Consider the following 11,824-nt stretch of genomic DNA (forward strand, 5'->3'; position numbering starts at 1 on the left):
GTTTTAGTATTTTGTTTTTATTTTAGTAAGAATAATTTCATTTTTTTACTAATGTTGAGATACATTGTCATTATTTTAGTATTTTAAGAATTAAGTTGTCTCAATTAATAATTTTTTTAACAAAATTATCATTAAAGTGATAATTTGTAACAAGAAAATGCATTTATTTTAATGTCAAATGTAATTTTTTTTTGGTAAGTACATCAAGAAAAATATTGAAATATTTGCCAAACAAGTCTTTCTTTTTACACTTATCCCGAAAAGTCCTTAATACGTACATTTTGGACTTGACATTTGGAAAATGGCTGGGTTTTTTTTAGGGCTGAAATTTAAAACCGCCTAACCGCAACCGCTAACCGTTAACCGCTATAACCGCTAACCGCTAACCGCCTAACCGCTTTGAAAGCGGTTAGTAAAAACCGCTAACCGCCTAGGCGGTTGCGGTTAGCGGTTAGCGGGTTTGGAAACCCGCTAACCGCTAACCGCTAACCGCTTTTTGTAAATATAATATATATTTATATTATATATATATATTTCATATAGTAAATTGCAATGAGGCGTTGCAGCGTAGTGGTACATATGCGAGTTTGCCAACGAGAGTACCGGGGTTTGATTCCCCATAACATCAATTTTAATGTTTTTTTTTATTAATTTTTTATTATATAGAAGTGCAAAACGACGTCGTTTTGCACTTCTATATATCCTAAGTTTCTAACCCTAAAATCTGAAGCTCCTTCTCCCTCCCTGCATCTGCGATCGTCTCTGCCGCCTCTCATCTCAAGCCAGCCTCTCTCACAACTCCGTCTCCGTCTCTCGTCGCTCTCTCGCTCTCTCTCTCTCAACTCGCTGTCTCCGACTCTCCGTCGCTCCCTCTCTCAACTCGCCGTCTCCGTCGCTCCCTCTCTCAACTCGCCGTCTCTCGTCGCCAAGCAAGGTAAGTTGTTAGGAAGCCTGTATATAATTTATGACTGGATTTAAGAACTCTGAATGTACACTAAAATAATTTAGGTGTACATCATTTTTAGACTTCATTTGAGGAGCTCAATTGTGTTAGCTTTGTTTTGTTTGCTGGAAATTCGATGGCCTTTCCTGTATCCATTTTCTACATTTGATATCATTCTGATGATATTACTTATAAGCTTACTGTTCTGATACTGGGACTTTTTCTGTTGCGAGGTATCTAAGTTAATTATAAGGTTATTTCTTCATGTTCTGCACAATGCAAGGTCATTAATATTGTTAGCATGCGTTCAAGATAAAGTATTTAGTTATTTTGATTCTAAATGAGCAAAAAAAACAAAAAAACAAAAAAAAAGGTTCAAAATGAGCAAAAAAAATGATTAAAGTGAGCTCAAAACCGGTCCAAAATTGGCCCAAAACAGGTCCAAAATTGGCCCAAAACCGGTCCAAAAAAAAGCCCAAAAAAAGGCCCAAAAAAAGCGGTTATCACAAAGCGGTTAACCGCTAACCGCTATCCGGTTAGCGGAGGCGGTTAGTAATTTTTACTAACCGCCTAGGCGGTTGCGGTTAGCGGTTTTAGCCACTAACCGCTAACCGCAACCGCTATTTCAGCCCTAATTTTTTTTTTTTTACCTATCTAAAAGCTTTTTTAATTTTTAATTTTATTTTTTCTAATTTCCTATCTAAAAGTTTTTTTTTTTTTTGGTTTTTTTTTTTTTAATTTCTTATCTAAAAGTTGACTATTAATAAAGAGTGATATACACATTATTTCAGGCGTGCATGACTATGTAATTTTTTTTTAATTAAAAAAAAGTTTAAATACTCTTTTACCCCTAAGGTTTAAACACTTTCTCTTAGGGTTAAATTTTTACCACTCAAGTGGCGTAAAGAAACAGCAAAAAAAACGTGTGGAGGCGTGATGAACCTTGCTCACACGTGGAAGATTTAGGGATCAGCGATAGCAGCAAGGAACCATCCAGATCTGAAGTCCGTCATCTCTCAGTCCCAGCGTCTGTCACCATCAACGCCAAGATACCGTGGTCTGCGGCGTGTGAAGTTCTGAAGCCCCTCCTTCCCTCAGGAAATGAGTAAGGTACCAATTGTGTTTGTAAATTTTAATTTTTTATCAGCTGTTAGATATGTTGTTTTATTGGGTTCCCAAATCATGTGATGGGTCTGGTGGTTTCTTTTTTTTTTTTTTCACTTTAATTATTCCCTGATGTATAAATCTGGATGGATTTCTATCATGTTTTATTACAGAAATTGATAGTGAAGGTGTTCTTGCATGATGAAAGAACGGCACGAAAGGCCATCAAGTCAATCTCTCGTCTTAAAGGTATAGGGATTTTATCTGATTGTAATTCTACTACAATCCCTCTAGTAGTCTCTGGTATTATGCTTCATGTAATCATGTAGATGGGGATCAAAATTTGAAGGAAAATCTGTCTCAATTGTCAAAGCTGATTAGGCGACTTAATTTATTTGATTTCTTTCTTGAATTTTCCTTGATTTATAGAAATAAATGCCAGATCTAAAAGATCTGACTAACTAATTTGGCTGGTTCTGTAACCTAATATTTTAGGCGTGGAATCGACCTCCATGAACATGAAGGACAAGAAATTGACCCTGATCGGGGACATGGATCCGATTGAGGTAGTCAAAAATTTGAAGAAGGTCTGCTCCGCGGAAATATTATCTGTTGGACCAGCAAAAGAGGAGGAAGAACCTGAGAAAGAAAAATCAAAGAAGAGAAAGGAGAAGGAAGAAGCTAAGAAAGAGGAGCGAAAGAAGGATAAGGAAGAAGCTAAGAAAGATGAGGCACAGACGGATGATGATGATGATGATGTGGCTAGGCTTGTTAAGGCCTACCAAGCCTACAATCCTTACTTAGCCCCATCACGTGAATTTGCCAGAAGCGCAGAGGATACGAATGCTTGTGCAATTTGCTGATTCTTAGATCTGATAAGAATTATATTATGACCCAAGAGTAGTCTTGAGTAATTTGCTGAATTTTTGTTACTGAATTGCTTTATTATGTAGAGTAGTGATAAGCACAAAATACAAACAAAAATCAAAATAACTTTCACTTTTATTAAACATCAAAACACTTTTTTCAAAAAAAAAAAAACCTCCTCAAATGCATTAATAAACCGATTCATTTTTTTCACTTAAGTTGGTGCTAATTAAGACGTGTGCTTTTTGTATATATGTTGATTTAATCCAGACGAGAACTTTGTTAGACTAATCAAAATAAAAACTTAATTTTTCTGGTGTGAAATGGTGGTTGAGAGGAGTTTTACGTCTTTTCATCATCAAAGGCAAAGAAAATTAATGAACATCCAATTTCTGCATGCGCGTTAATCGTACGTGTACACGTTTTTGACCCAACATGTATAACCTCAATCTCACACGTTTCATTTTCTTTTGCCATTAATTGACTAAATTATACCAAATCCACATATTCCTCAACCAATCACCTCTTCAAATTCCTCCTTAAAACCATCTCCATTACTTTTTTGAAAGAAAAAAATGCTAAACCTACACTAATCTATAATTTTTTCACAACTTCTTGATATATATTAGTATGTGATTAAAAGGTGTTAATTTTTTTTTTTTTTTTTTAAATGGTTGATGGGGCTTTAATCACGTGTCATAATGTATCTCAGAGACCCTGGTGGCCAAAGAGGCTATGGTCTCTCTTCGATTCATCAATAAGGCTTGCATTTTGTTATTTAGAAGATTTTTTAGGCCTTGATTGTCAAATTGTGGTGAGGAGGGTCTTTTGAGGAACCCTGGATATTAAAGTTTATGTAGAAATCAGTTTACACTTATATAGTCTCCAACAAAGGACATTTATGACTGACAATTTTTTACATGATTTGCAAACTCAACACGGAATTAGTTAGTAAGGTATGACTCATTAATTAAATGAGTCAAGTTAAAGTTTACCTATATAGTCTTATACTCATGTCTCAACGCAATTCGAACTCAACATATAAATATAAATTATCACCCCTAGTCGTGGGCTATTAAAGTGCTGGCTTCGTTGTAATAACAATTTCTGATAATGAAATGCTTCGAAGGTAATAGTGAGCATAACTCTCTGAAAGAATTAAAGATGAAAAATGATACACATACTTTTAAATGTTTGCTCCAAGTTTACATTTCTTAACGTTACAGTAAAAATCACAGTTGGATTCTACATATACTTTTATTTATTATTTTATCTAACGGTAGCAGAGTGAAAACTAATATTTCTTATTGATGAGACTCCACAAACTGCGATTAGAGCTGTGAGACTAGCCATACTCTTTCAGGTAACACAGCAGAGCGTCATCACCTCATCTCCTCCATTATTCTACTTCTTTAAGCACCCTGCACTAACTTGATTAAACAAAAATACTTTAAACAGAAGGGGGAATAATGGATGGAAGATTCTTAGAAAAAGAAAGAAAGAAAACAAAAGGAAACTTTTTAATCTCTTCGAGTCTGAATTGCTCATAACAACAAAATTACAGATGCCAATATATGCTTCAAGACTTTGTGGAACAAGATTGTAAATGCTTCGAGACTTTGTTGCCGGGCAAAGTTATGACAACCAGAATCCCCGTACATGTTTAAATGTTTCATGATGGTAGTTATTGGTACCTTAACTCGTCCGAACTCGGCTCATTTACAACTTTTTTTTTTTTTATTCAAAGTGGGAGATCTCATTTACAACTCTAAATAGGTAGATGAGCTCTTGCAAAGTCTAGCTGTGCCATGAAGAAATAAATTTAGACAGAGGGACTAGCCCATTAAGCCCACTGCATCTAATCGCCCAAGAACCAAATGCCCAAACGGGTGAGCAAAGCCCACGGACAAGTCCAACAATCCAGGCTCACAGTTGAAGCAGGGATAAACTCCACAATAGCAACGAATCATAACTTTCCATATTTCAAGCCCAAGGGAATCGAATTCCCGTATTATAGCCTTGTTGGCTTGTTCCCACAAATCAACTAAATCAAGCCTCCAACACCCAAGTTAGAAAGCTATAAAAAAGGAAGAGTAATGCTAAGGATCAGCTAAAAAAAAAAACTGTAATCCATCCATAAATGGGTGATATGGATGGCTAAAAAGTAATTACCAATAAATGCTACATCCACGTCACTCATTACAGATGAATTACACTTATTCTGTTTAAGTATATTTTTGATTTAAACATCGGAGTTATTCTCTACCGACACACCCTGATCAATTCTTATACACGCTTTTCCTTTCTTGTAGGTGTAACTTAACTTGGTGCTTAGCACTTCGAAAACTATTCAAATAGTTTGGCTTAGCAATTTTAAAATATGCATTTTGAGAATTTTTTTTTTTTTAAAAAAAAAAAAAACTATTCAAAATGCAGTTAATGAAAACTTAATTTTTAAAAGTACAATTAAAATGTAAAAAAGTGTCATTTGTGTCAACTAAGCGTATGAGCGTTTAAAATTATATACTTTTAAAAATACACTCTTTTGACTGTTGCACAAATACATGAATATTTTTTGCATTTTCAAACTAACTTAAAAATTAAAAATAAATAAATAAAAAAAGGCCCCAAATGAAATACTTTTTACAAATTTTTTTTAAAGATGCATGTTAGGCCTTTGCAATCGTGAGACCAAACACACTCAATCACCTGAGCACATGTATTAGTTTTGTATATCATCTAGGTGTGTATAATTGATTACAGTTAGCAATTGTTGTCTTGAACTGCAACCGCACCCCATATTAGATAGAGAATAGGTCAGCTTTGTTTGATAGCATTTTTTTCTTCTCTTTTTTGTTTTATATTTTCGAAATGAAACTATTAACAAACAACTTAATTAGCACAAAATACTTAAAACAACTTTCGTCTTTAAGACATATTATAACAGTTTTTTCAACAACAAAAAAAAACCATCTAAAAAGCATTAACAACTTAATTGCCAACTTCATAGCTCATCATCTAGCAAAATTAGCAGCGGGTCTAGGCTTCGAAAATGAGTGGTCGGGAGAATTCTCTGATTATATCTCAGAGATTATTCAAAGAGAGCAATCTGTATTATCTTTTGATTGATTTATGAAGAAGCAAATATTCCATAAAAAATAAAAAAAATAAAAAAAAACAAATGGATGCATTTTTCCACTTAAGTTGGTGTGCTAAGACGTGTCCTTTTTCTGTGTATTTAATGCAGACGAAAACTTTGTTAGACTTAATTTTTCAGGTGTGAAATGGTGGTTGAGAGGAGTTTACTTGTTTTCATCAAAGAGGAATATCAAAGGAATATTACAAAATGGACACCCAATTTCTGCAGGCGCGTTAATCGTACGTGTACACGTTTTTGACCCAACATAACATAACCTCAATCTCACACGTTTCATTTTCTTTTGCCATTAATTGACTAAATTATACCGAATCCACATATTCCTCAACCAATCACCTCTTCAAATTCCTCCTTAAAACCATCTCCATTACTTTTTTGAAAGAAAAAAATGCTAAACCTACACTAATCTATAATTTTTTCACAACTTCTTGATATATATTAGTATGTGATTAAAAGGTGTTAATTTTTTTTTTTTTTTAAATGGTTGATGGGGCTTTAATCACGTGTCATAATGTATCAAAAAATTGTAAAAGAATCATAAAACAGTTGAAAGCATAGCATTACTCTGAGCGAGCCTATATGGAATCACATTCGAAAATATAATTTTTAAAACTATAAAAAGTTTCATTTTATATATATTAATATATGTGCGTTTTGACCTTTTTTTTTTTTTTTTAGAACAAAAAGTTAAAGAAATAATTTTAAATACTTGTTAAGATTTTTAACGCAATTTCAAGCAAACTTAATTTCAACCTTTTGAGATCTATGTACATTTTTGTAAGTAGACTAATCCCCCCTCCATTGATATCTTATTTCATGAGTATTAATCAACACTACAATAAGACAACATTCTCTCACATATTAGAAGAAAACATTTAAAATTAGTATCTATCTCAATTCTCACATGGGTTGAGCCCCATTTTCAAATGAGAAATGCTAAAGGCCCAACTTTTTTGCCCAACAAAAGTCTAACTTTTACCTTTTATTTTTTTTCTAAAAAAAACCAAAATGAAAAATGGAAAACATGTCTGAAGCAACCCTATCTATTTTTGGCCTTTCTTTTATTTAGTATTTTTTAAAAAATGAAAAATAGTATTTTTCTTCATAATAATGACATTTTCTTAAAAAAAAAATACCAAATAAAAGAAAGACAAAAAATAGATAGGGTTGCTTTAAACATTTTTTCCATTTTTTATTTTATTTTATTTTTTAAAAATAAATAAGGCAAAAATTAAACTTTTATTGGACAAAAAAGTTGGGTCCCTATCATTCCTCTTTTCAAATAACTCTTCTTTCATCCAAATTTTGAACAGAAAAATATTGCACACCAAATATGAACAAGACTTATAGACTGGTGGCTAGCTAGCTATGGTGGCCATAACTTTCAAATGGTACATTTAATTCCTTCGTTCAAAGTCTTTCGAAATTATCATAGCATTTATGACCTCCCTTGTACGTATCAATCCTCAGAGGAACAAGACTCGTCAATGAGGAATAAGACATTGAGAATGGAGAAATCATTTTACACTTCAGATTTGATTGACGCGAGATACATCTACCGACAATGGCTTAATGCTCGCTCAATTTTGCATTAAATATGAGTTTTGCCTAATTTTCAAACTGTTCATTCCATCTATTTTTCATCCAAATCTTTAATATTGTCTTGGTTTGCACAAAGATACATCTAACTAAGAACAGTCACACTAAATTCTTTATATTTATCTTTTTTTAAAAAAAATATATTAAACAAAACTCATAAAAATACACATTTAGTTAGCAAGCTTCAATTCATTCTTTACTTTATTTTAACTATCGTCGGGTTCACTCTCAACATGACAATAGCCAAAAAAGTGAAAGTTATAATTTTTAAGATTATTTTTACTTTCCCATGGCTAAAATGTGAAAGTTTTGCTTTCCCAAAAAGTTAAATACCCATTTAAGCTTATTATATAATGGTTTAAAACTAATAAAAAAAATAATATTTAATTAAAATGGATAAAGACGTAGAGAGTTTGATATTTAGTTCATTTTTAAAAATTAACTTCCCGAATTTGATAAAGTAAATGTTTCTTCTCAAATTAAACTTTTTTTTTTTTTTTAATATTTAACTTTTAATTGAAGAGTTCATTGTGAATGCTCTAACGTATGCCATAGCAAACACCGAAGATTTTCATTCGAATGGGGCTGGAAGAATTTCTTCTAATATATATAATATACTAAATTGACATTTGTTATTAGGATCACAAAAAAAAAATAAAAAAAAGTCTTTGGAATGATCAGAACATTTATGACCTCTTCTGGACTTCAAGCTTCCAAGGGACAAGACTCTGGTGGCCGAAGAAGGCTATGGTCTCTCTTCAATTCATCAATAAGGCTTGCATTTTGTTATTTAGAGGATGATTTTTTAGGCCTTGAATGTCAAATTGTGGTGAGGAGGGTCTTTAGAGGAACCCTGGATATTAAAGTTTATGTAGAAATCAGTTTACACTTGCTCCATTGTTTCTCTAATAATTTTACTTATTAAGTTGTAAGTAAGGCTTTCAAATTTTAACATAATCTGTGAATTTGACACAAACCCAATATAAAATTAACGAGTTAGGATTGAAAGTTCTAACCCATTTATTTATATGAATCGGGTTAAGATTTACTTATATAGTCTCCAACACACGGCATTTATGACTAAATTTTTTACATGATCTGCAAACTTAACACGAAATTAGTTGATAAGGTATGACCCATTAATTAAATGAGTCACGTTAAAGTTTACCTATATAGTCTTATACTCATGTCTCAACGCAATTCGAACTCAACATATAAATACAAATTATCACCCCCTAGTCGTGGTTTGTTACGGCGTTGGCTTGTAATAACAATTTCTGATAATAAAATGCTTCGAAGGTAATAGTGAGCATAACTCTCTGAAAGAATTAAAGATGAAAAATGATACACATACTTTTAAATGTTTGTTCCAAGTGTACATTTTCTAATGTTATAGTAAAAATCACAGTTGGATTCTACATATACTTTTATCTATTATTTTATCTAATGGTAGCAAAGTGAAAACTAATATTTCTTATTGATGAGACTCCACAAACTGCGATTAGAGCTGTGAGACTAGCCATACTCTTTCAGGTAACACAGCAGAGCGTCATCACCTCATCTCCTCCATCATTCTTCTTCTTTAAGCACCCTGTACTAACTTGATTAAACAAAAATACTTTAAACAGAAGGGGGCATGATGGATGGAAGATTCTTAGAAAAAGTAGATCTCTTCGAGTCTAAATCTTCCATTTAGAGTAAAAATATTAGGAAAAAAAAGAAAAAAAAATCTCAAGCTAGATTCTTAAAACAGGAAACAGTAAAGAAAACCAAAACCAAGGAAGACAACAAATGCAAGCGACAGATTCTTGGATATTCAGCAATTTAATTGCTTAAGAAATCAATGCATACCTCCCAAGCAATGAAGTAAAAGAAATATACAGACATTGTATACACAAAACTATCACGTTCACATGGGTCCTGCACATAGGAAGGCTTTGCCTTGAGGGAAAGGCAATGACTGTCCACAGCAGGAGGATCAGTAATACCACTGCAACCGATATCTTGAATAGTTGGAAAGCAAGTCATCCTTTTCCCCTTCAATGGATTACTTTTGGGTTAAGTATGTTATAGTACTCTGCAACTATTCCATCTCTTGGTTGACTTGTCCCTATTGGGATGGCAAGGCGGTGCGTTTTGGTACAGAGATTTTCACAACTTTGAGAGAGCTTATGTAAAATCTACTTACTTAAATAAATTTTAAATTGTTAAGTCAGTTATTAGTAAATGCATTTTATAAACACTTTTTCATAATTATTATTCAAATTACTAGCAATAAGGATAACAAAATTGCTGCAGATTCTAATATATGCTATATTGCATCACATCCATTGGTATGGACCAAAGTGGCCAACCCAACAACAGATAGGAAAAGTCCAAGTTGAACACTTACCAAAACAAAAGTCCAAGATGAAAACAGCCGAAACTGGAGCAACTGAGCATGTGGAGCAGCCACAGCGTAGACTGCAACTTGTCAGGTGTTGACTGGACCTACTGCAGCAACAGTGGCTACATAAAATAAAGAAATGGTGAACAAGTGTAAATGCTTGAAGACTTTGTTGCCGGCCAAGTTCTGATGACCAGAATCCCCGTACATTTTTCATGATGGTAGGTGAGCTCCTGCCAGTCTAGCTGTGCCATGTAGAAATAAATTTAGACAGATCTTTATCTGTTGGCCATACAGAATCAAGCTAACAACTTTATAAAAAAAGAAAGAAAAAAAAATCCCCTTGAATCTTCTCTTCTCCATCACTGCTTTTGTGGGTGAGCTGAGGTACTCAAGTAAAAATCAAGGAAGAGATCAAGTAGATTAGACCAAGTAGCTAATGTCTTGTTATCATCATTAGCAAAAATCATATCTTCCAGTACTAGAGATAAGCTCAACAACCACCATGAGTCTGATCGTTGGGTCTTCAGCGAGCAGTCTCCAATTATTTTTCAAGTAAATGGCCTACCTGTACATCCACTTCGAGTATTCATTCAGTCTAATCCAATAAACATGTGGCTATTTTACGGCATGCCCCACCACAACCTTCAATTCCCAACACTCTCAATTACAAAATGATTATGCTGCTGGTGAATTTTCCCCAACAATTAGACTTAAATGGGTTTTTAACACCGCAATTTTTTCTTTAAGAAAGGTCAGCAGAAGTCGATAACAATCTGCTATACTAGTGCATCTCAGGGTGCTCCAAAAAATTCACAGAAAAGGATAGGAGAATGCCATTTAATCTTGCTTCTAATTGAAAACACACCGATGCAACATCATCACGGTGATATGGAATTAAAATCCTCTCCATTTCATTTGAACTGAAAAATATCCAGTTAGTTATAGTACAGGGGTATTTTTGTCCCCTCAAAAAGTGAAAAAACTAAAATACTCCTCCACTATAACTAACTGAATATTCTCCATTTGAACTAAAAAGGATCCTGTTCGGTGATATGGCGCTGACATGCCTGACTGACAGAATCTAAGAGCTAGAAACTGATTGGCTTTGCCAATATCCAGCTTTCTGTGTGGTAAGCTATCATTTAAAAGAAGAAACTTTAGCCCAACCTCCATCACTTACAGAGACAACCACTTGTAAAAGTTTCTGCTATTTAGTATATTCTTCCTCTCCTCAGAATCTTTATAAAGTAATTCTTCAGAGAGTATGAAAGTAGGATGCCTTATTCTCATGATTTTAGAACCACAACATTGATCAGAAATGACACATTTTGACTCTGAAAATTTGTAGATGCTTCTAGTTCACACGTGACTTAAAACGCAGAGAATCTGCATTCTGACTTTAACAAAAGTAGTAGTTGGAGTAGGCACTCAGTATCATATCTGTAGTGCTAGATTCTCTGCAGAGGATATTAGCTAAGGAAGAGCATATAGTGACAGTTCGAAAGATAAATCAAAGCCAGTCCAGCACATGATGCAAGTAAGGCAGGCTTAAATCCCAAAAAAATTTAATCAGAAGCAACACTAACCCAAGAATAGCATGGAATTCACAGATATCAATAGTTACCCCTATACCATTTATCATCTCAGTCAAAATCCATACCTTTATATTCTAGAGAACTTCAATAATGAAGTTAACAGAAAATATAGAAAAGATGGACACTTTTCAGTTTTGAGTTGTGTAATTTATGGATATGCACCCTCATTG

At 33.5% G+C, this 11,824-nt stretch overlaps 1 protein-coding gene and 1 long non-coding RNA gene across 2 annotated transcripts; one reads left to right on the top strand and one right to left on the bottom strand.

Moving 5' to 3' along the window:
• Positions 1-1,841: 1,841 nt before the first annotated feature.
• On the top strand, positions 1,842-2,992 carry LOC132172932 (heavy metal-associated isoprenylated plant protein 39-like). The gene is made up of 3 exons (XM_088512073.1): positions 1,842-2,053; positions 2,221-2,296; positions 2,543-2,992. Exons 1-3 carry the CDS (start codon positions 2,045-2,047, stop codon positions 2,908-2,910), a joined length of 453 nt encoding a protein of 150 aa, XP_088368199.1. The 5' UTR covers positions 1,842-2,044; the 3' UTR covers positions 2,911-2,992.
• A 6,013-nt stretch (positions 2,993-9,005) lies between these two features.
• Positions 9,006-10,532, bottom strand: LOC132172915 (uncharacterized). The gene is made up of 2 exons (XR_009439211.2): positions 10,063-10,532; positions 9,006-9,270 (listed from the first exon to the last, which is right to left on the bottom strand). It is a non-coding gene; the product is annotated as an uncharacterized LOC132172915 (long non-coding RNA).
• Between the last annotated feature and the right edge of the window lie 1,292 nt (positions 10,533-11,824).

Source organism: Corylus avellana, chromosome 1, assembly GCF_965113065.1.
Source record: "Corylus avellana chromosome 1, dhCorAvel1.hap1.2, whole genome shotgun sequence".
NCBI classification, from domain to species: Eukaryota; Viridiplantae; Streptophyta; class Magnoliopsida; order Fagales; family Betulaceae; genus Corylus; species Corylus avellana.